This window comes from Marmota marmota, unplaced genomic scaffold (genome assembly GCF_001458135.2).
Source record: "Marmota marmota marmota unplaced genomic scaffold, marMar, whole genome shotgun sequence".
Taxonomy (NCBI): domain Eukaryota; kingdom Metazoa; phylum Chordata; class Mammalia; order Rodentia; family Sciuridae; genus Marmota; species Marmota marmota.
The window spans coordinates 39,013,375-39,037,742 of record NW_026000016.1 but is presented as its reverse complement, the minus strand read 5'-3'; the positions used below and the strand labels follow the sequence as shown (position 1 = coordinate 39,037,742).

The 24,368-nt window shown below is 35.4% G+C and overlaps 1 protein-coding gene across 17 annotated transcripts; it reads left to right on the top strand.

Moving 5' to 3' along the window:
- The first annotated feature begins 11 nt into the window (after nt 1-11).
- Cd55 (CD55 molecule (Cromer blood group)) lies at nt 12-23,296 on the top strand. Of its 17 annotated transcripts, XM_048809489.1 has the most exons (12): nt 549-888; nt 3,544-3,735; nt 4,267-4,366; nt 5,681-5,766; nt 11,953-12,141; nt 15,263-15,529; nt 16,187-16,270; nt 16,834-16,854; nt 20,255-20,327; nt 21,425-21,530; nt 22,130-22,160; nt 22,425-22,591. In XM_048809489.1, the coding sequence occupies exons 1-10, from the start codon at nt 564-566 to the stop codon at nt 21,525-21,527; spliced, it is 1,440 nt and encodes a 479-aa protein (XP_048665446.1). In that variant the 5' UTR covers nt 549-563; the 3' UTR covers nt 21,528-21,530; nt 22,130-22,160; nt 22,425-22,591. The 17 variants fall into 17 exon arrangements, with proteins under 17 accessions (XP_048665443.1, XP_048665446.1, XP_048665454.1 ...); XM_048809497.1 differs by lacking the exon at nt 21,425-21,530 and having other exon boundaries at nt 15,263-15,427; nt 22,425-23,296; XM_048809491.1 differs by lacking the exon at nt 21,425-21,530 and having other exon boundaries at nt 22,425-23,296.
- The last annotated feature ends 1,072 nt before the right edge of the window (nt 23,297-24,368 follow it).

The window sequence follows — 24,368 nt, the reverse complement described above, 5'->3', positions numbered from 1 at the left end:
CCGCTAAGCTTGTCGGGTGTGGGGGAGCGCTCAGGTCTGTCCCGGTGACTGCGCCGAGGGACTGCGGACCCGGAAGGGAGGCTGTGGTCCTTGTGTAGTCATTGTTCGGTCACCCTCCACCTTGAGACTCAAGACTTCAGACTTCAGACTCAGGGCTCCTGCTGACTTGATCCCCGGGTGGGAAGAGCGTCTCCGTGGTGCCGGCTCCCGGCTGGCTTGGCTTTGGGGACAGGTGTGAAGGGTTGAGGAAGTACAAGCTGGCTTTCAGGAGCAGCCAAACCTGGGGCAACTGAAAGGACTTTCAGAGCATGCATTTTCAACCCCCCCCAGCAAGTCCGCTCTTCAAGGGTGGGAGGCCAAGGAGCTGTCCACTTACGCCTATGACACAGCCCTGTGCACTTGTGTCTCTTGCTGGGTGTGCCTGGCAACAGCATCAACGTAGACTCACAGTAAATTCCAAACCACTTTTTTTTTTTTTTTTTTAAGTAAAAAGGAGGGGTTATTTGCTCTCAACTTTAGTCTTGAATTAATTGACAAGACGTTAGACCTATCAAGTTCTTGGTATGCCAGTTCAGCTTTGGGCAGAAGTAGAGGTTTCTCAGAAGCCATGGACACTTCCCCTATTCGAAGGAACTCTTGGAAAAGAATATTGCTGGGAACTGAAAAGGAGTATTTCCTTAAGGTCTGCTTCTTCCTCTCTAGGTGACTGCGGCCTTCCGCCAGAAGTGCCTAATGCCCAGCCAACTCTTGAAGGGAGTACCAGTTTTCCTGAGAAAACCACAATAACATATAAATGCAACGAAGGCTTTGTCAAAATTCCTGGGAAGCCAGACTCAGTGGTCTGTCTTTCCAACAATCAATGGTCAGAGTTTATAGAATTCTGTAATCGTAAGTTCTTCATTTCATTTTAGAAAAGTTATGGGAATGGACTGTGTCTTGTTCAGTGTACTATTATATCTCTTTGGAGTGACTGGTAATTGATAGTTTTCTAGCATTATTAAACCCCAGTGTATACTGTGTTGGCATTTCACACACCAGCTAATTGAAGGCATTACTTCCCTGCTTCTTCATTAAGAGTTTTTTTTTTTTTCCCCTAACACTGCACCTCCCAAATGGGCTAATAGAGAAAGTAAACAATAGGTACTGTTTAGGGAGTAAATTATATGTGAATATATTTGGCAGTTACCTTGAGATGCATACCTAGGTGTTCTGTTTTCTTAAATTTCATTTTGTTAAGTAGGACTTAGCAAGTATAGCTCTGAAGTGACATTTTAAATTCTCTAAATTTATTTCCAAATCTATTACATACATAACCCTGTATTAGCCTTGAGATAGTCATGTGTCCCTTAATGATGGAATTATGTTCTGAGAAATGTGTCTTTGGGCGATTTTGTTATCTGAACTACATGGACTGTACTTACGCAAACCTTAATAATACAGCTACTACACACCTGGGCTATATAGTGTAGCCTGTTAGTCCTAGGTGCAAACCTGATAGCATGTTACTATACTGAATACTGTAGGGAACTGTAGTACAGTGTGTGTGTGTGTGTGTGTGTGTGTGTCTAGACATATCCTAACATAGAAAACATGCAGTAAAAATTAAAATTGGTGCACCTGTGTAGGGTTCTTACCATGAATGGAACTTGCAGGACAGGAAGTTGCTCTGGGTGAGTTAGTGAGTGAGTAGTGAGTGAATGTGAGTCTTAGGACATTATTATCCCACTACTGAAGACTTTTTAAATTCTGTACACTTAAGACTGATAAATTTATTAAAAAAAAAAAAAAACCTTCAATAATCAATTTACCTTGGCTTACTGTAACTTCTTTATAAACTTTTTAATTTTTTTAACATCAGGATCTCTATGTGTTGCCTAGGCTGACCCCCAGACTCCTGATCTCAAATGATCCTTCTGTCTCAGACGCTTTAGTAGATAGGACTACAGGCATGTGCCACTATGTCCAGCTTGATTTTTTTTTTTAACTTTGATGCTTTTATAATAGCACTTAGCTTAAAACACAAACATCTTGTACAGCTGTACAAAATTACTTTTCCTTATTATCCTTTTTCTATATGCTTTTTCTATTTTTAAGATTATTAAATTTTTTTACTTTTTAAAACTTTTTATGTTAAAAACTAAGACACAAACACATACATTAGCCCAGGCCTACACAGGGTCTGAATTATCAATATCACTATCTTTACCTTCATATCCTGTCCCAGTGGAAGGTCTTCAGGGACAGTCACAGGCATGGAGCTATTATATCCTGTGATAAAAAAGAAAAGTAGAAAGAGTATACTTTAAAATAAAAATATAATATAGTAATACATAAACTAACAACAGTCATCAGTATCAAGTTTTATGTACTATGCATAATTACATTTACTATAAATTTATGTGACTGACAACACAGAATATTTGTTTCCATCAGCGTCCCTGCAAACACATGCTGAATGATATTACATTATGATGGCTATGACATCACTAAGTGATAGGAAGTTTGGGGCTCTATTATAATCTTATGGGACCACTATTATATATGCAGTTCATGCTTGACTAAAAAAATCATTATGGAGTGCATGACTGTATACAAGCAAAGATTAAACAAACAAACAAACACTTAATTCCTGCTTTTCAAAACCTTGGACCAATGGAAACTATAATAAATACAGAAACTGCCACAAATAGTCTTTGAAACCATGTGTGAAATAGGCTCTAACTTTATATTTCTGTCTACTCCTGATAGACGGTAGTAGGATGAAGCTTCCAAGCCTTTGCACGTGCTTTGTGTTTAGTTTATAACCCTTCCACACCTATTGCTTCACCTAATCCTCCAGACATCCACATGACTTCAGCAGGGACCCTTATTCCTCTCTCACACTTGAGAAAACAAGCTCCCACAAGGTAAATAACCCCCTCAAGTCAGCATCTCTAATGCAAAAGAGCCAAAGTCAAGCTTGGAATTTTGGACTATTAATCCAGTGTCCCTTCCTGTACACCAAGCCTCTCTATCGGCTCACATTTGCCCAGCTGTTTACAGTTTGTGCATAATGTACACAATTGGCTCATCAGATCCTTGTTTAATATAAATTAAACGAATTTATATGTGCAAAACTAAGTGTTCAACGAATATTAGCTATTATTGTTGTTGTTCAGAACATTAGGCCAGGGGTCTGGAATATTTGTTATGTATCCCTGTACCTCATGTCGTGGTGCTGTGTAATTCCTCAGGGCCATAGCAGGGTAACATTTATTGAGTCTTAGTACTGTGCCAGGAAACTTAAATGGGTTATATTTATGAAAAGTTGTGATAGTGATATTTATATATTAGATCTATTTAAAAGGCCTCTGGTTACTAGGAAATGAATGTATTTATGCAAACACCCTTGGTACACCACAAATGCTATAGTGACATTTTGTCAAATACCATGTACGTATAAAGAAGTAAAGGAAAGGGGAGGAATTTCCTCAAATAATTAAACATAGATTATAAAATAAGGTGATATGACTTTCTTGTTGTTGCTTTTGTTAATACTTTTAGGTAGCTGTGATGTTCCAACTAGGCTACTTTTTGCATCCCTCAAAAAGGATTATAATATGCAGAATTATTTCCCAGTTGGTTTCACTGTGGAATATGAGTGCCGACCTGGATACGCAAGGGACCCTTCTCAGTCTGTAAAACTAACTTGCCTTCAGAATTTAACATGGTCCAAAGCAGCTGAATTTTGTAAAAGTGAGTATAATTTTTGAAAGTGTTCTCACTTATCTGGTGTTGGGGGAAATAGCTCTTCATTTGTGCTGGAACTCTGGGTACATGTTGTTATTTAGAATAATTCTTAAAACTATGAGAGTCATTTATTTTAAATTAAACAAACTAAATATTTATGTGTTAGGAGTACTTATTCACTCACAAATTTCACACTTCTTTAATGTGAGCTTCTAGATATGTTGCTTTTTTGAAACTTATCAAAAAAAATGAAGGTAGAATTCAAGAACTCTAAGGATTAAATATAGCAGTGGTTTGGATGATAAATTTTGTGCCTGATCATTTTAAAAAATTCTAGTTTTACATTTTATACCTTTTACTACAGTAAAATTAACACATAAAATTGTATGTATTCAAGGGATACAGTATGATGTTTTAATATACATATGTGTTATGAAATGATGACCACAATCAATCTAATTAACATATCCACCACATGGTTATTTTTTATTGTGTGTGTCTGGGTAATTTAATGGAAAAAATTGTATTTTATTTTAGAAAAATCATGTCCTAATCCTGGAGAACTACGAAATGGTGATATCAATATCACAACTGGCCTATTTTATGGTTCACCCATCTTCTTCTCATGTAACACAGGGTAAGTTTTGTTATGCTGAAACTCTATGCTTAACAAATAAAGAACAAATTAGTACTTGACATGGAAATCGCTAGATTTGTGACCATTGTTCACAGACTGGTGGCAACCAAAACAACCTCTGTCCTCAAAGATTCTTTGCTATAAGCTCATTACAGTTAAACTTAGTAAAAGAGGTCAAGAAAGGAAATTTTATACCACAAACTTCTCTGAATTCTTAGATTTCATTAAATATGTGATTTAAAATAAAATTTTAAATGTGATTGCTAAAGGAAAAAAATTGAGATATGTGGATAATACTTAAAGAAGTCAGAAGTAGCAATTCTTCATGTATTAAATATGAAGCTAATTTTTAATTGATCTTAATAAGAATTAGCACCCGAGTTTTTCCATATGCAAACAATTTATGAAATATCATGGGCTAAAAACATTTATCCCTAGTTTGGAAATATCCTTCTAATGTAAATTCTTTTCCTTTCTTTATGGAGGGAAAAAGGAATGTACTCATTGAGTACCATCAATGCCTTGAATGCAGCTGAAAACTTTACATTCATTTTCTTATTTACTATTTTCAGATTGAATTATGCTCCCTCTTATGTGCACACTCTGTCCCTCTCCCCCCCCCACCTATAGTTTTTGTTGTTTTTTATTTTTTTTTTAAGTACTGAGAATTGAACTCAGGGGCACTCTACCACTGAGCCATATCCCCAGCCCTATTTTGTAATTTTCTTTAGAGATAGGGTCTCACTGAGTTGCTTAATGCCTCACCATGCTGAGGCTGGCTTAGAACTTGTAATCCTCCTGCCTCAGCCTCCTGAGCTGCTGGTATTACAGGCCTGAACCACCGCACTTTATAAAATAAAATAAAAATAGCAGTTTTATTTGTCTATTAAATACAGATGTTAGTTGGGTCATTAAAATCTGAGAAGTACTTTGAACCCTTTAACAATAAATGCTTCCATTAGTTCATGAAATCTGTATTGATCTTTTGGAACTTAGAAATATAAAATGTTTAGTCATCTATGTCATTTAAAAAAGTTTTCTACATTTTGTGTTTTCTAATATATGCCCCTTGCAAATAAAAAATGTTCTATGTGTCCTACACTTTTTTTTTTTTACCCTTTGGATATCTTATATGTGATATCTTATAACTTAGTTTTTTCTTTTCCTTTAAACTGCCCTGTGGACTTATATCAATATTGTTTTGTCTCCATCTACTGGTGTAATAAATAATTTCAAAATGATATTCTAGAGAATCTGAGAAAAGCTAAGTATATGTGGATATATCTTAATTTTTTTCTCCCCTTTTTGTTCTAGGTATAGATTAGTTGGCGCATCTTCTAGTTACTGTACTCTTTTTGACAGAACTCTTAAATGGAGTGAACCATTGCCAGAGTGCGTAGGTAAATCTTTTTTAAAAATCTAAGCAGTCTGTTTTTAGAGTTGAATAATAATGATAAATTACTTCTGCTCGTTAAGAATTATCTACAGTGTATATTTCTGGTATCCTTATCTTTCAATGGGTATCATTGCTAATTGAAAGACCTTCTCTAGTGATATTTCTTACTTTATTAGCTGTGGGAATAAACTATCAAGCTTCTCTGAGTCTCAGTATTCTTAACTATAGAATGGGAATTAAAAACAAACTTAGGTTTGCATTGTACTTGATCATTTATTATGTAACCATTCCTTCTGAGAGTCAAGTAAGATAGTAGATTTTTCCCCTGCAATTTTATGGAAAGAAATACTGTCAATCAGAGTATGTATGCCTTGACCCCATATTCTAAAGCAAGTGGCAGTAGAATGCATTTAACCCTGTCTTCAGATCTGTAATTTTTCTAAGACTCAGTGTTGCCTACATGTACTCTTAATTTAGGATTATAATTATCAGCTAATAATTACCTAGAAGTATTTTAATATATTCTATGTTTTAATCATTAAAGAAGGTAGGTTGTATAATAAAACAAATGTAGTTTTTGCACTTGAGAATCTTACTTTCTCAGAGTGAAGATGGGGCACAGAAATAATATCAAAAGTGAATATAGCTGGGTGCAGTGGCACATGCCTATAGTCCCAGCAGCTCAGGAGGATCACAAGTTCAAAGCCAGCCTCAGCAAAAAGCAAGGCGCTAAGCAACTCAGTGAGCCTATCTCTAAATAAAATACAAAATAGGGGTAGGGAGTTAGCTCAGTGGTTGAGTGCCCCTGAGTTCAATCCCTGGTACCCATCCTATTCCCCCCCCCAAAAAATGGATCTATCGAGGCAAATACTTTGCCAGTAGAGACACATATTCTGAATAATGAGAGAAGTAAATTATTTGTAATTTATTTATTTATCTATTTTTCAGTACTTGGTGTGTAACCAAAGGCCTTGCACATGCTAGGCAAGCTCTCTACAACACAGTTACACCAATAGCATGCAAACCTTTTAAATGTAATCTTTATTCTTCCCATCCTTCTCTGTTTCTACACCTAACTTACTCTTCTGCAAATGACTTCTGAAAATTCTGTTGCAAAATTATTATTTAGTTCATTTTTTTGTATAATAGTTATTAAGAACAGGAATTGAGTATATTGAATATAATTTATCAAGTATTAATTGACTGAACACTCTATGGTAAGTGATGTGTAGTCAAACAAATAAAAGGAATCCTTAACATCAAGGAACCCATTTCAGTCTTACCCACCATGTGCTCTCATTTCGAGGTCTACTACTTTTTTCTCCTTAGAATTATTTTAAAATTTTAATCATTACTACCCATTGCCATTCTTCCTATTTTCTTTGTCTGGTAAAGATACTATAAACAACACTAAATTTAAAATGGAAAGGAAGAAGGAGCTGACCCAGGCAAGGAGTCCCAGAGCCTGGATGAGCAGTCTCCCAATCCGAGGCCAGTATTTTTCAAAAGCAACTAATATCATGAGTTTCACAGAAATGTAGCCATCAAGCATATATTCTACGGGGGCTGGGGATGTGGCTCAAGCGGTAGCGCGCTCGCCTGGCATGCGTGCGGCCTGGGTTCGATCCTCAGCACCACAGACAAACAAGGATATTGTGTCCGCCAAAAACTGAAAGCATATATTCTAGCATAGAAGAGCTTTTGCACCACAAGCCTGTTTTCTCTTCGTGCTGCCATGTGTGGGCACAGTCCCATTCTCTCTGTTTGATGCCTTGCCTCTATTGTAGATATCCTGATGTCTGTACTTCCCTTCTTGTCTCTTCTCCATCTCTCCAAGTCAGCTACTCTCATGTCCACATCCTTCAGGAAAGCAATCCAGTAACATATCCAAGTCATGTTCACTATGACCCTTAGCCCAACTCTCTACCTATGAGGCCCTGCTTTTAAGATCTAGTACTGATTTAGCACATGGTTTACTTTTTTGTTTTGACAATACTAAAAAAGATTGAGTGGAAATTAACTTCTTAAACAAGGAGCTGCTTCCCATCAAGTATGCAGCCCTGGTCTATAGACACATCAGTTTACATTGGTGTCCCTGGATGGATATTGATATGGAGATATGAAGAAGGAAGAGCAATGAACACTTTGAAGAATTATCCTTAATTATACATTCGATTTTATTTTTGAATGAAGCCTCACTGACAGAAGGATCTCTTTTTCCTCTCTGCCAGTGTTTTCTTTTTCAAAATTGGTTTCAGTTGACTGCCGGTATCTGCTAGCATGCACTCAACCCTTCCTATGCAATGACTATCTTCCCAGATCCCTCTCTCAACTCCCCACGTGTAATCACTAGGTCGTCTTGCTTTATTTCTTCTATATACTTTTCAAACCTGTGTTTCAACTCCATCTCTATCACTTCTAACAGTTTATTATTCCTTGCCTGGAGTATTGCAGTGAGGGCAGTCCCTAACATTTTCAGGTCCCAGGCTAGACTATAAATGGAGATCCCTGAGGGAAACCTGGAAGGGATATTGGCATAGGGAATTCTGGGTACTAGTTCCTGAATCATGTTCTAGAATGGAGGAAGAAGTGGTGTGATAGGCTTTCATTGAGCATATCTTCTCAGTCCTACAAATATCCCTACTGGTGGGAGAGAAGCATTCACCATAGAGCTAGCACAGAGCCTTCAAAGTGTGAAGCCTGGGGCAGAACTCTCAGTTGACCAAGTTCCATTGATGATACTGATAGTAATGGCCTCCCACCTCCATTCCTGTACCCCATTGTACATTTCATCCATAGTCTAACTAGAATGACCTATTGGGAACACAAATACGTCTCCTTCTTAAACTTACTGGTATATCTCATCATTTACAAAGTCCGAACTCCTTAGTATGGCGAGGTCTACTTCTCCACACTCATGCTTCATCCTCATGTTTTATGCTCAGCCCATGCAAACTGCTTGTACTTTTCCATATACCTTACAGTTCTTTGTGCCTCTGCTTATTCCTTAAGTTGCTGCTTCCACCTGGAATGTCCTTCAGCCCCTCTTGTGCTTGGCTGCTGTTTTCCTAATCAAGAGTCTGTCCTACAGTCCTTCAGGAAGACTTCCCAGGCTGATGAACAACTTTCTTCACTCTTTCCATACCACCTGCATACTTCTGTGATAACCCTTACATTTTATTTTGAAGTTATCCCTTTGACTCTCTCCTGTGCACCCTAATTTGGTGTCAATCAAAATAGCTTATTCTTGGGCTGGGGCTGTAGCTCAGTGGTAGAGCGCTTGCCTTGCACGTGTGAAGCACTGGGTTCGATCGTCAGCACTAGATTAAAAATAATAATAATAAAGATATTGTGTCTAAAAAATTTTTTTAAAAAAACAGCTTGTTCTTGCTTTGCTTAATAGCCTTAAAGATCTTTATAAATTTGTCAGTATTCTATGGATACTTAAGTCCATCCTGAATAATTTAATTTGTTGCGCATATGTAATTATATTGCTTTCCTGCTTAAAAAAACTTCATGCTCTAAAAATATATGGAACCATTGAACTTTTTATTCAGGGTAGCTGCCAGGAAGAGGCCTCTTCTTTTGTTGGGGGGTGGGGGATATCAGGATTTGAACTTAAGGGCACTCTACCACTGAATCACATCCCCAGCCCTATTTTGTATTTTATTTAGAGACAGGGTCTCACTGAGTTGCTTAGCTCCTTGCTTTTTTTTTTTTTTTTTTAATTTTTTTATTGTTGGTTGTTCAAAACATTACATAGTTCTTGATATATCATATTTCACACTTTGATTCAAGTGGGTTATGAACTCCCATTTTTACCCCATATACTTGGGTTTGAGCTTGTGATCCTCCTGCCTCAGCCTCTCAAGCCACTCGGATTACAGGCCTTTGTCACCTGTATTATAGGCTTGTGCCACCTAGACAGCAGGGAGAGGCCTCTTTTTACAACATAATTAGAGCAGTTCTGCTTGTATTTGTTTTACAAATTCAGCTGCTCAATAAGATTTTTTTTTAAATTTTTGTTGTTGGTTATTCAAAACATTACATAGTTCTTGATATATCATATTTCACACTTTGATTCAAGTGGGTTATGAACTCCCATTTTTATCCCGTATACAGATTGCAGAATCACATCAGTTACACATCCGTTGATTTACATATTGCCATACTAGTGTCTGTTGTATTCTGCTGCCTTTCCTATCCTCTACTATCCCCCCTCCCCTCCCCTCCCCTCGCCTCTTCTCTCTCTGCGCCCTCTACTGACATTCATTTGTCCCCCTTGTATTATTTTTCCCTTTCCCCTCACTTCCTCTTGTATGTAATTTTGTATAACCCTGAGGGTCTCCTTCCATTTCCATGCAATTTCCCTTCTCTCTCCCTTTCCCTCCCACCTCTCATCCCTGTTTAATGTTAATCTTCTTCTCATGCTCTTCGACCCTACTCTGTTCTTAGTTACTCTCCTTATATCAAAGAAGACATTTGGCATTTGTTTTTTAGGGATTGGCTAGCTTCACTTAGCATAATCTGCTCTAATGCCATCCATTTCCCTGTAAATTCTATGATTTTGTCATTTTTTAATGCAGAGTAATACTCCATTGTGTATAAATGCCACATTTTTTTTATCCATTCGTCTATTGAAGGGCATCTAGGTTGGTTCCACAGTCTTGCTATTGTGAATTGTGCTGCTATGAACATCGATGTAGCAGTGTCCCTGTAGCATGCTCTTTTTAGGTCTTTAGGGAATAGACCGAGAAGGGGAATAGCTGGGTCAAATGGTGGCTCCATTCCCAGCTTTCCAAGAAATCTCCATACTGCTTTCCAAATTGGCTGCACCAATTTGCAGTCCCACCAGCAATGTACAAGTGTACCCTTTTCCCCACATCCTCGCCAGCACTTGTTGTTGTTTGACTTCATAATGGCTGCCAATCTTACTGGAGTGAGATGGTATCTTAGGGTGGTTTTGATTTGCATTTCTCTGACTGCTAGAGATGGTGAGCATTTTTTCATGTACTTGTTGATTGATTGTATGTCCTTCTCTGAGAAGTGTCTGTTCAGGTCCTTGGCCCATTTGTTGATTGGGTTATTTGTTATCTTATGCATGGTAGACAGATCACCCCAATTGGAGGAGGAGCACAGCCGCCGCCCACCCCTGCAAGGGAGACTTTTCAACTATGCTCAATAAGATTTATCTTGAGTCTCTGCGAGTTACTACATACTAAAAATTTTTGCTCTAGAAGTGAAAATATTGTCCTGACACTTAAGATCTTTTACTCTATTCAAAATGATCTGTATATATTTCTGAATTCTCAGCTCCTTTCATTTATTGCCATTCCCCTGGAATGAAGAGCTATGCTGTCTTTCCTGTCTTGGAAGAAGGGAACATTTTAGGATTAAACTCAAGTTCCATTTCCTCCCTAAAGTTATTTCCAACTGCCCTATTTTTGACTCTAACATCCTGTAGCATTGACTTTTTCAAGCCTTGGTTTGATGTGTGGCACATACAAACATTATTGGAATTTTGGGTTTACATGTGTCTTAAATCTAATTATTTCTATAAATTCATCTCAAGATTAACATTCATGTTCTATAATATTTGCATTTAGAGCTCCAGATATTCTACCCATTACTTAATAGACATGTACGAGCATCCTTTGTTGATAATGCTGAACTTGTAGGGGGTGGAGGCAGCCAGAGGCTTGACTATGGGGATTTCAATAGATTACCTTTGGTCTCCTGCCCATATTATCCACATGTGTAGTCAAAAGAGAGAATGGCGATGAAGCAAAAAGAAATGAAATTATTCACAGTTTGATCCAAAGCCAAAATAGTATAGAATTTGTATAGTGAACAAAAGCCAAGAACTATTGTTGTAAGTCTGGTTTGTAAATCCTGCTCATCTTCTGGTTCCCTAGTGTGGGGCTGGGGGCAGTTTCCATTCTCGGCATGATATGCAGCTTGGCAAGGTGTGTGTGTGTGGGCGGGGGGGGGGACAATTAAATGTACTTAACCTGTACTTAAAAGGTACAAGCTGGGTGCTTCTTCTAGATCTTTTAATTTTAAAGATGGTCCTTTTACAAACTGAGAAAATGATATATTTTGATTTTTAAAAAATCATGTTTTAGTTTTTATTTGTAAAAGTACCTTGCTAGTTATATTTTTTTAAAAAAAATTTGTAATTCTTTTTAAGAAATTTACTGTCCAGAACCAACCCAAATTGACAATGGCTATATTCAAGAGGAACACGAAGTTTATGTATATAGACAGTCTATAACATATGGATGTGATAAAGGATTCAACCTGGTTGGAAAGAGCTCCATTTATTGTACTGTCAAAGAAAACGAAGGAGAATGGAGTGACCTGCCACCTCAGTGCATAGGTAATCAGTTCACAGTAGTTATATTTTTGTTTATTCTTACCCTTAGGCCTATATGTGGGCTATAAAGATTCTATGAACTCTCTTGAGAAATAAATGTAAAATCATATATAAATATATATATTGCATATTTTCACTTTTCTGTGGGACAGTTTTTTCATCCAATTGTCAGAGGGGACTGTGACTTCTATACACACAGGCAAAAAGAATATAAAATATAAAAGCTTAAGAGACATTTGAAATATGTTAAAATTCTAACTGAGGTTAGAAAGAGAGGAGAGAGCTAGAAAGAGAAAAAAGAAGAATGAAGAGGGGAAGGAGAGGAAGTTGGAAGAGAAAGGGAAGGGATGAAGGCAAGATATTGAAGAAGATAATGACCGAGAATTTTCTATAACTATGAAATACACCAGGCACTGATTACTCACTTCTCAGCAAAAAGAATGCAGCCCAAAAGACAATGAAAAGAAAACTGTAAAATACTGAAAGAAAATGACTGTTCACCTAGAGTTCTGTACCCAGTGAATTTATCTTTCAAAACTACAAACAAGATATATTCAGACAAAAACTGAGGGAACTTGTCAATGGCATACCAGACCTTATGAAAACTAAAGGAAATTTTTAAGTAGGATGAAAATAATCCCATGTCATACATGAACATGCAAGAAGAAATGAAGAACACTGACAATGGGTAATGAACACTGACTTCATGAGGGAGTAAAATACTGTGTCTTGTGGGATTTGAATTATATGTAGAATATAATAGAAATAGAACCTCCAACAGAAATAAGGAAGAGGAAGTAAATTCAGTGTAAATGTTCCAAAGTTCTAGATGTACTGAAAAAAGTGGGGAAAGTAATTAATTTGCCTAGTTGGCTTATAGTCTAATGCTAATTGCTAGAGTTGCCACCAAAGAATTCTAAAAGAATGTGTATATCACAAGCATAAAGGAAGGATATTATTTAATCCTGAAGAAAATGAGAGGAAAGGAAACAAATGTAAAATAGATAGTGGTTGAAACCTAAATTCATCAGTAATTGTATTAATTGTAATTTGACTAAGATTGTCAGACTCAAAATAAAACCTAACTATTTACTGTTTACAGGAGACATAGTTGAATGATAAGACAATAAATTGATTGAAAACAATGGGAAATGTACTATACAAACATTAACAAAAATGGTGCAGTTCTGTTAATATCAATGAGTACCTGAAGATAGGACAGTTCATAATAAAGGAATCAATTTGGGAAATCTGCAATTCACAATCTAAAATATGTATGCATTTGAAAAATAGTTTCAATTGAAAAGGACAAGAATGGACAGGAAAAAAATAGACAAATCCACAATCACAGTTGGAAAATTCTACATACTATTTCGGTAGCTAATAGAATGAACAACAAAAATCACTAAGAATATGGAAGATCTGAGCAATAGTTGAGCTTAAATTTATGTGTAAGAATATGGGATCCTCAATGACAGATGGCCCATTTTTTTCAAGTGCGCATGAGACCTACAACCAAAATTGACCATATGCTAGGCTTGAAACTTAAATGGATTTCAGAAGATTGAAGTTATTCAGAGCATGCATTCCTGAACACAGTGGAATTAAATTACGCATCAATAACAAAAAATAAATAAATTTTCAGGAAATATAACTCCTTTGGTAGTATATAAGTCCTCTGAATCAAAAATAAAAATTAATTCAATGGAACAAAGAGTACTTTTTATACACAAGGGTTTTAAAATGAAAAGTCCATATGAAAACCTTATTTACTCCAATGATGGTGACATTATTTGAGTGCTGCTAAGTGCTGTGTTCCTTGCTAGGTTTATTTTATTGACTTGTCCCTTATGTCATCCTGTGATATAGGTAAAGGAAACAAACAAACAAACAAATAACATACCATCTGAGTACCCAGAATACTGGGTGTGTGATGGGGGTGGCTGTGGTACTGGCTAATACACCCTGTTGCTTTGGGGACACAGCTGTGTGAAGCAATTTACCAAGTCATTTCCATTCATCTTTACAATGATGTCATGCAATCTACATTAGGTTTTTTGTTTTTGTCTTCATTTTTTATTAATTTATTTTTAAAAATTGACATAATAATTGTACAATTGCACGGAGTACAATGTGATGTTTCAATACATATACAACTGTGCAATGATCAAATCAGAATAATTAGCATCAATCTGTTCTGATTTTCTCCTCAGTTTACAGAGGAGAAAAGCAAAGCTTAGAGGGATTAGAGAACAAAGGATAAGACCCTTGGCATGTGGTAGAACAAGCCTCTGGCACTGTCTGCACAACAAGTCTGTATAAGCAACCCAGACATTGCCATTTTGTTATTTGTGGTTCTAAGAATATGTCTTTAATGGAAGTTTTGTAATAATTGTTCTTTGGCCTGAAATCTGAAGAGGAACTAAACAGATACATAGAGTTGGTAACTGGTACAAGAGGAAAAGGGAATTATTTTTACTCAGGCCTATGAATTACTTAACAAAGAAGTGAAATAGGTTTCCAGGATAACTAACATGTCCTGAAAGCACTGGAAAAAGCAACAGTGCTGTGACTGTCTACAGCAGTTCAGTGATAGCATCCTGTTGTTCATTGGTCCTGGCATACGGGAAGGAAGACAGTTTTGGAGAGAAAATAAAGAGAACTGAGAATGAGATCACCACCGACTCCAAATTTGGTTTCCTTTTTCTTCTTTCCCCATACGGAAAAGTTTGAGAACCTCAATATGACCTTAATATAAATCTGTTTTAGTCACCTATAGGTGTAATTAATATCAGAAGCAAAAACAATGTATTATTTTAACTCCTTGCCATATACAGTAAGACTAGATTTCCCAAAAAGTCAGTCTAGGTTTTTGGTGGGGACAGAAAGCCTACAGAACAAGCAATGGCTAAGAAAGTTTCACTGGGAAAGCAATATTTCTTTTTTTTTTTTTAATATTTATTTATTTTTTAGTTTTCAGCGGACACAACATCTTTGTTTATATGTGGTGCTGGGGATCGAACCCGGGCCGCACGCATGCCAGGCAAGCACGCTACCGCTTGAGCCACATCCCCAGCCCCGCAATATTTCACTAATTTTTTTTCTTAACATTTTTCCTCCACAGGAAAATCCTCAGGTTCCAAGCCTTCACCAACAGCTCAGAAGCCCACCACAGTCAGTGTACCAGGTACAAGAGCCCCACCAACACCGCAGAAACCCACCACAGTAAATATTCCAGCTACAAGAGCCCCACCAACACCCGAGAAGCCCACCACAACCAGTGTACCAGGTACAAAGGCCTCATCAAAACCTCAGAAAACCACCACAGTAAATATTCCAGCTACAAGAGCCTCACCAACACCTCAGAAGCCCACCATAGTCAATGCACCAGGTACAAGAGCCCCACCAACACCTCAGAAGCTCACCACAGTCAATGCACCAGGTACAAGAGCCCTACCAACACCACAGAAACCTACCACAGTAAATATTCCAACTACAAGAACTCCACCAACATCTCAGAAGCCTACCACCATAACTGTTCCAGATACAAAAGCCCCAACACCTCAGAAGCCCACCACAGTAAATGCTGCAGATACAAGAGCCCCACCAACTCCTCAGAAGCCCACCACAGTAAATGCTCCAGATACAGAAGTCCCACCAACTCCTCAGAAACCCACCACAGTAAATGTTCCAGATACAAGATTCCCAACACATCAGAAGCCCACTACAGTAAATATCCCAGCCTCAGAAGCCCCATTAACTTCTCAAAAACTTACCACAGCAAGTAATTCAACCACAAAGACCCCAGCAACAGCTCAGACATCCACTATATCAAATGCTTTACCTACAAAGACCTCACCAGCTGCCCAAACTCTCCTCATGGCTAATGCTTTTGCTACACAGACCACAACAACCACTCAAAAAGTCTCCACCACAAAAGCTTCATTTACACAGCGTTTTCCAGCAACACGAAAGTCCACTACTTTACATGTCCCAGTGACCCAGGGTCTCAAAAGTACAAAAAGATTCACCTCTGCTCGTATTACAGCAACACAGCGCCCACCTGTTCCCAAAGCAACCACGAGTTTTTATACAACAAGAGTAACGGAAGGAAAAGAAACTTCTCCTTCAGGTCAGTTGGTGCTGTTCTCAAATGTGATCTGATGCACTATGATGAAATGTGAAGCTGACCGAGATTGCAAGATTGAATAGTTTCCAATTTATTGTAGCCAGGCTTTTTCATAATAATGCTTTTGACTCATTCATAATCATTGATGAATATAAATAATAAGATGACGAGTTTTGTTAGAATCTGCTGAAAGGAAGTTAGGTTTCTCATAGTTTCTTGATGGTAAGATGGGTTTAGTTGTTATTTACTATTTGATCTTTTCAAACTTGTTTCTTGCCATCTAGTTAGAGAACCAAATTTAGATGATTTTGTTTTAGTATTCAATAGCTATCATAACTTTTGTTTATAATGTTGAATGTCAAACAGATATAGGCGCTGGTATTTATGTAACTTGATTAAGTAAATAATGTGTAATTTATAATTATTTTACTTACAAAGATTGAAGTTGCTTTTGAGCTTTCAAGTATATTTTATTAATAGCTATGTACAGATATTAAATCTCTAGCAAATCAGATAAAATTTAAAAATTTAAATTTTGTAAATATTTTTTTCTTCTTTTTTTTCAGGTGCTGTCAGTCTTATATATGGTAAGTTTGGCTCCCAGACAGTTAAAAGAAATTGCCATCACTGTGGGATGTACAACCCATATTCCTGGAAGAGAATATTACCTTTTAACTGTCTTAGAAAAACTATCAAAATGCAGTGTTTATGGGTACCTAAGAGAAAATGGGTAAATGCATTTTATCAACATGTTGTGTGGACACCATTAGGTACTCGATATGTTCCTGTGTATTCCAAGTCATGCTCTTGTTCCAAGGTAATTTTAAGACAACTTCAGATCACAAGGCCAATCAATCAAGTAGTATTGCGTGCCCACTGTCTCAGAGCCTCATTCTAGGAACTTACAAGATGGAGACAATTATAAATCAGTTTTATCCTCAAGTGCTTGACAATTGATCATAAATTACTTTTTTTACCATTTCTAGATCTCTGTCCTATTCCAGATGAGACAAAAAGTGCTACCTTTGATAACATATTTGTCTTTTCCTCTTCTCTGTCATTTGAAGCAAAGTTCTTTTAAAAACTGTTCTGTTGCTGTGCAGACATGAGGCCAAAAACATCTGCATTGCAGTTTATTCTGGCATTTGGTACAGTATTTTCTTTGTATAGACATATTTGATGTTATACATTAACAAGAAAATCAATAAACTATAAAGATGGTAAGAGAAATGTTGTTAAGAAACAATACAGCTAGATTTATATACTGATAAGAATGTTCAATTGACAATACACTTTTATTTTTAAAAAGTGTTTATTTTTATATTATGTACTTTTTAGCAAAGTTCCCTGTCTTATATATGCATGAATTATCAAGGGACAATAAACCTGAAAACAGATATTTTGTTATTACTAGTATTGTTATTTTATACTGCAAATGCTGGAAGATTTAAAAAGCTAACCAATTTATCTTGAAAGATTCCAACAGTTGGAATTCTTTGTTTATTCTATATTTGAAATAGAAATAAATGTTTTCTAAATGAAAAAACAATCTCATGATTTAATGATTCACTGTTTACAAAAAAATGATGAGTTTTATAGATGACTTTTTTTTTTTTTTTTTTTTACTTGACCAAGGGCATTCAGTAAAAGTTTGAAGAGCTTATTTTTTTCTCTGAAGTTCTCAAGGTCTATAATCTGATTTATTTCCCAGGAAACTCTATTCAAGATTGGATGTAATTCCAGCTTGTGTTAAAAAATAAAAAGGAGCTCCTTCTTTCTTGACCCAGACATACAGCAACATGTGTGTGTGTGTGTGTGTGTGTGTGTGTGTGTGTGTGTGTGTGTGAGAGAGAGAGAGAGAGAGAGAGAGAGAGAGAGAGAGATGTCTTGGAAGACATAATCCTGATAATTATTTTATTTCTCAGATTAGTGTGGTGAATCATTTTAAAGATAAGTAAACTGTGTTGCAAAGAAATTGCTTTTGATTATACTGCAATGTAAGTAAATGATGCAGATGATAGAACTTGGGAAATAGTTGATTTTTGTTTTCTATTTAATTGCACTATTGAATCTTCATAGTATTTCCTAATTGCCTTGTAAATGACACTGGCACTATGAATTTTAAAAAATATTCTTCTACTGGATCTGTTATCAATGGTTCTCAATATGTATTTATTCTTTCCTTTTCTCTACCAAGGACCTGTTTAGACGCACACCCACATCATCATCCTCCATGAGTTTTTAATACTGTTCATTAAATCTATTTATATACTTTTCTATATAACTGTACTTTATACAGATAAAAACAGTAAGGTTTTTTTTTTTGTTTGTTTGTTTGTTTTTACCTATTTGGGATATCACCCCCATTGAGAATTCATGCTCTATCTAGTTTTACTAGTTTTTGTGTTTGAAGACAGTATTATATAGAAAAAAGAAAAAGAGTTTGTGCTTTGTGCTTTGGATTCAGTCAGACCTTGGTCTGAATCTCTTTTTTTAATTTAGTAAATATTCAAAGCAAGTAATTAATCTCTTGGTTCCAGTTTTCTCATTTATGAGACAGAAATTATGATTTCTATAAAAAAGTCTTTGAAGCTTGATGTGATAATGGATTCGAAAACTCTAAGCACAGTGCCAAAAGTTAAATGAGTATAGTTTCAAGAAATCATAACACTATGAATTTTATGATTCATGACAATTTTATCATTCCCTCTGGCCACACTGAAGAATAAAAGCAGTTTTTAATTCAAGTAATATTTGCATGTTTGCTGTGTAGCCAGTACTGTACTGAGATTTTTATATGTTAATTTTCTTCTTAGAGTAGTTTTATAATGTAGCATTTTTATATTTTTCAGCTGATAAAACTGTAGTTTCACATAATTTATAACTTGTCCAAAGTCACAGAGATAAAAGGAAACTGTCCAGTGAAGGATAGCATTTCTTCCTAGTAATAGGACAAGAGCCTGCACAACTCAAATTAGACAAGGTAGCCTTGACTTTTTTACTAATATTGTTATATTTTCTCCTCTCATTGTGGAAATACCATATTGTGACATTTATAAATTCTTTATGCTCAATTGAAAGAATGTTAAAGAAAAAGAGAATACTTGGTGAAATACCTATTTTTCTATATCCTTTATCATACACGTATTTACTTATCCTTTACATGTCTACTTGACTATGGCGTGTATTCCCAATATTCAAATGTAGCCAAAATCTAAGTGTACTTGCAAGACTCTAACATCTTATGCAGTTATTTCAAATGAATAATTTGCTGATTCAAGAGTTACCACTGTCTTATTACATGCTCCTTCACCTGACATACTTCAGTTCCACTACAATAATTATCCATCCGTTACTCAGAGTTAAAAAGTCAGATAATATATAAGAAGTCAGATAATATAATAATAAAGTTTTTTGTGATTGCTGTCATCTGGAAAAGGAAGTGTGTGAATTTCTTTTATCTGAAAAATTTGAAGAACCACAGAGACCAAAGCTAACAATCATGTCAAGACACATAAAGCGTCCATTTCGTGTTGCTCAGAGGCAGTAATGTTGAGAAAATTTATAAATGTGAAAATTTAATGTAACTTTGACTTTTCTGGATATCAATATATATTCACCTACAAAATGAGAGTGAACTCCAAAATGCCTTCTAACTCATTATTCAGTTTATATTTGAACTACTGATGATCAAACATTTAAAAGTAAGCATGGTTGTGTTGAAACACTGTAGAATCCTCTAAAACCTGTTTAAAAAAAAAAATTGTATTTGATACTTTATTTCTTTCTCTTTCAAAGAAGACAGGAGAAATAACATGCTGTATTTATTGTTGAACTTGTGACAATAGGAATCCATATACCAAATGCAAGTCATGTCTCCCATTTTTTCTTTAACTTGTCTTATATATCTACTGTGTGTCATTGTGAAGCTCCAATGAATATGCCATTGTTGTTATTAATTGTGTTACCAAATTTTTTCCCCTCAAGGATTTGTTGCTGCTGCTATAATAATTGGTATCCTAATTCTAGTCAAAATTTTCTGGGACTATGGAAAATCAGGGTGAGCAGAAATTCTGATAATTTTTAAAAAATCTATTCTTGGCTATTGTTTTTCAGTAAAACTTAATACTGTATCAGTAGATAACTTGCTTAGCTTTATTGTATTTTTGGACATGTTGCCTCTTCATTCCTTCTGTCTGTAATTACTGTCCTGGAGAATAGATTTTGTGTCTTTTTTTCCCCCCTCAGTATATTCTAGGACAGTAACCACATTACATAAGAAAATGATGGAAAGCAGTGTCTTACTTTGTGATGTCTTAAATCAATGGACCCTTTTTCTATTCAGTATAATTTATAATATCTGTGTATTATACAGAAGGAAAGAAATCTAGGATTAATTAATATAACATGTAGAGTGAGTGAAGTTAGAATAGATGCCTGAACACAACTACTTTGGAAGAAATTCAGTCAATTCACCAACCTTATGTACTTATTCCAGCTCTATTTTTAGAGTGTTATAAATTTATTATGTTATAAATTATCAATTTATAAAGCATTATCAGTTTACCAAAGTTAGTGCCTTGGTGCTCCATGAGTCAGGAGAGGGTGGCAAGGGATGAGTTTACCAGCTTTCATCAGCATCTTTACATACTTTGGTAAAGCAATTTGCCATGATATTTTACTAGGATGAAAAATGCTGGAATATAGAAGCAGTATTTGTTATTGAATTATATTTGGGGATTTTTGCAGTAAACATAATTGCTTAATTTCTGAAACAGAGGGAATGTCATACAAACCCATAGCACTTGTATGTACACTTAAAAACTAATCCACTCACCTTATTTTGAAAGTGTAAGCTGTCAAGGGTAAGAACTGACTTTATACATGTGGGTTATTCTCCAGATTTCATATTTATTTAATTAAAAATTTGAACTTCATTAGGACAGAGGATACAGTTAACTAATGTGAAAGTGATAATGTAACTGTATCTAATCATTTTTATATCTGTCTACCAGAGGGTTTGTTTACTTCTTTAAAAGTGTTGGGTTTTTACAATAAATTTTAGTGTAGTGATGGGAGAGTAAGCAAACGCCTGATTTTGTTCTTTGAAATTTACATTATATAATTCAATTAGTTTTTTCCTTCTTTACTATCCAGCTCTTATAACACACATGAGAACAACAAAGCAGTCAATGTTATGTTTCATAATTTAAGTGAGACTGATGATACCTCAGAAGTCAGACATTCTGATAAATTATAAAAGGTATATATATATATATATACATATAGTTTAATAAAAGCACATTTCTGTGTCTTGTAAAATATCCTTCAAGACAGTGGGCTTAGGGTTTCTGCAGACTCTTAAAGGATAATAGAGTCTTAAGTCTCTATAATAGAGTCTTAAGTCTTTATTATTGCTAGAATTGTTTTTCTTTGTTGAACAAATGACTAACACTAACTCTGTCCTTACTGTGACGCACGTCATCCATTCTTGCATCAGCAGTATGCTCATCATCTCATCCTGAGTCGCACTCTGTTTATTGTACTGATTAGATGCTATGATGCCACAAATATTTGGGAAGGGAACAATGATACATTAAGGCTTAATAACAATGTTTTCATTATGACAATTTGCATCATGAGATGATTGGCCTGTTCCATGTTTGTTTCTCCTGTTGCTTAGTGGCTTTTAGGCTGTCCAGTGTTTAAAAAACTTATAATATGTGTTAAGATATTTTTTTACGAGTCATGCATATGGATCTTAAAAGACACCATTTGTCTTTACACAAAAATTACTTGATGTAAATGTACCTGTGAAATTTTCTGTGTCTAAATCTAACGAATCTTTCCTCTACTTCACAGGTTGTCTGTAGGAGATAATCATTGATTTTTGGTATAAATGTATCTTAAATGACTCTAGCTTGGCTGCTATTAATCTAAGAAACTAAAAATTGTCATATTTTAATCGTTGCTATAGCTATTAAATTACGCCTGCAGAAGTTATTCGTGCTTTTTAACTTACTAATTTTGCATTTGTTTTGTACCCCCAGTTAACCAACTCTTTTTGCTGCTTTATCACATAGAAACTAAAACTAAAACTTAAGGTTTGTTATTAGTGAATGAGCCATTTTGATTGTAATTTTTTTTTCACTTTCAGGGCACACATGTATAACTTTGACAGTTTTGCTTGTGACGCTAGGAGCCATTGGCTATCTGACTTAGCCAAAGAAGAGTTAAGAAGAAAGTGTACTCATGTACACAGAATACTTGTAGTTTGTTAGAACGTTCTGGAGAAGTGGATACAATAAATGCAGTAATTCTCTATGTTTTACATGTTATTCTTGTGTTTAAGGTGTATTGGGAATGTTAACAAAGCAAGGACAAAAGAGTGTGTCTGGAATCACGTTCCCAGTATACCTAAGGCCTCTTGAGAATAGAACAACTCCCAGAATGGAGGGTGATCACTCCTGAAAGTGTAGAGATAGACTGGGAATGTGAAAAAAAGGAAATAACTGTTTGTTTTTGTTTTTTTCACTAGATGTGTTATTTTAATTTAATGAAAAGTAAAAAGTTAAAAATATTAATTGGCTAGCAAAAAACAAACAACAGAATCTAGTGTCTTCTAAACAGAATTGCCAAAAAGAGATGAATCACATTCTAAAATGATCTTGTTCTGTCAGGAATTTTCATCTCTACTTAGTCTATTACTTGTGAAATGATTAAACTGTAATTTTGTCCTGAGGACAAATATTTTGTTTTGTTTTCCCCAGTAAAAGAGAATTGTGAAAATTGTCTTCTTTGATTTAATATCTTTAAAAATACTCTGGAGATCTCATTGACATAAGATTCTATTATTTCTGAAATAAGGTGTTTATAGCGAATTGTAAATCTTATTCTTTTGTAATATAAGATTAATTTATTTATATTTATTTATGTTAGTGAACATTTTGGTTTCACATGTAAAACAAGAAAACAAGCTATGTAAAGAAAAATTTATTTTCCCTAAATAGAAATAAATAATTAATCACATTTTTGTCTCATGTAGTATTTGAAATTTATTTTCTTAAATGTGAATATTTTATTTCTCAATAAGAGATTATCTTCCTGCCTCCCAAAAGTAGTTTAGAATATTGTCTTTTGATTATCCTCGGGTGAATCATTTTCAATTACTTTTAAATTGTACCATATTGTATTTTCTGGTTACTGGTATTTTCCTTTTAGTTTATTATTTGTTATTGGTTCACTTAAAGGCAACACATTAATTTCTGTCTTCTTAATCTGCTCTTGTCATTTGTTGATTACATTTTAAGTGTTTGACTAGACTAGAATGTGCATACAACTCTACTAACAAAGATTATGTTTGCTTCATCTATTTTGTCAATGGTAGTAAAAAACTTTAAGATAAATTCCACATGCTTCATGAAATTTCTCTGTAAATACTAAAATATAAATTTTTAATAATAAGGACATTCTCATTCCTAAATGACTCTAGTTTGGCCAGAGTCACAATTAACAATATTAATAATTACTTTCATTAGTTTCTAATATTACAAAATTCTTTATGCTCTTCTAACTGGGAATGGGCAAATATCTACCTACTGATTCATTCCTTTGTTAAATATGAGGGCCTGCTCTGCTATCCTGCAACAATCTGGTACTTCTTAGAGTAGCAAGGACAGCACTGGTTCAGTTATTCCAAATAATACCACAGAGCCTACTATGTGCAGGTTACCATCTGTTAGTCTTAGGGTTCCAAAGATAACCGCAGTGTCTGTCCTCAAGTTGCATATAGTCTACCACAGGAAGAATAAGACTCTATTTACTGAGAAAAAATGCAGACTTGAGTTATAGCACATACCTTATAGAACACATTGGGTGCTTACGCTGCTATCTGTTAAGCAAATGATTGGTGGGTAGGGTGGCGCTCAAGACAGGGTGCTGAGCAAGAGAAGAACAAATGGAATTCTAATGACAGGACTGGGAATGACAGTGAAGCATAATAGAAGTAGGAAGGGCTTGGAAGAGGTTGTGAGTGTGTTGTACATTCACTGTAGGAGTAAAAACTATGAAACTTGTGACTCTTTATTGTGCCTTGATCCAA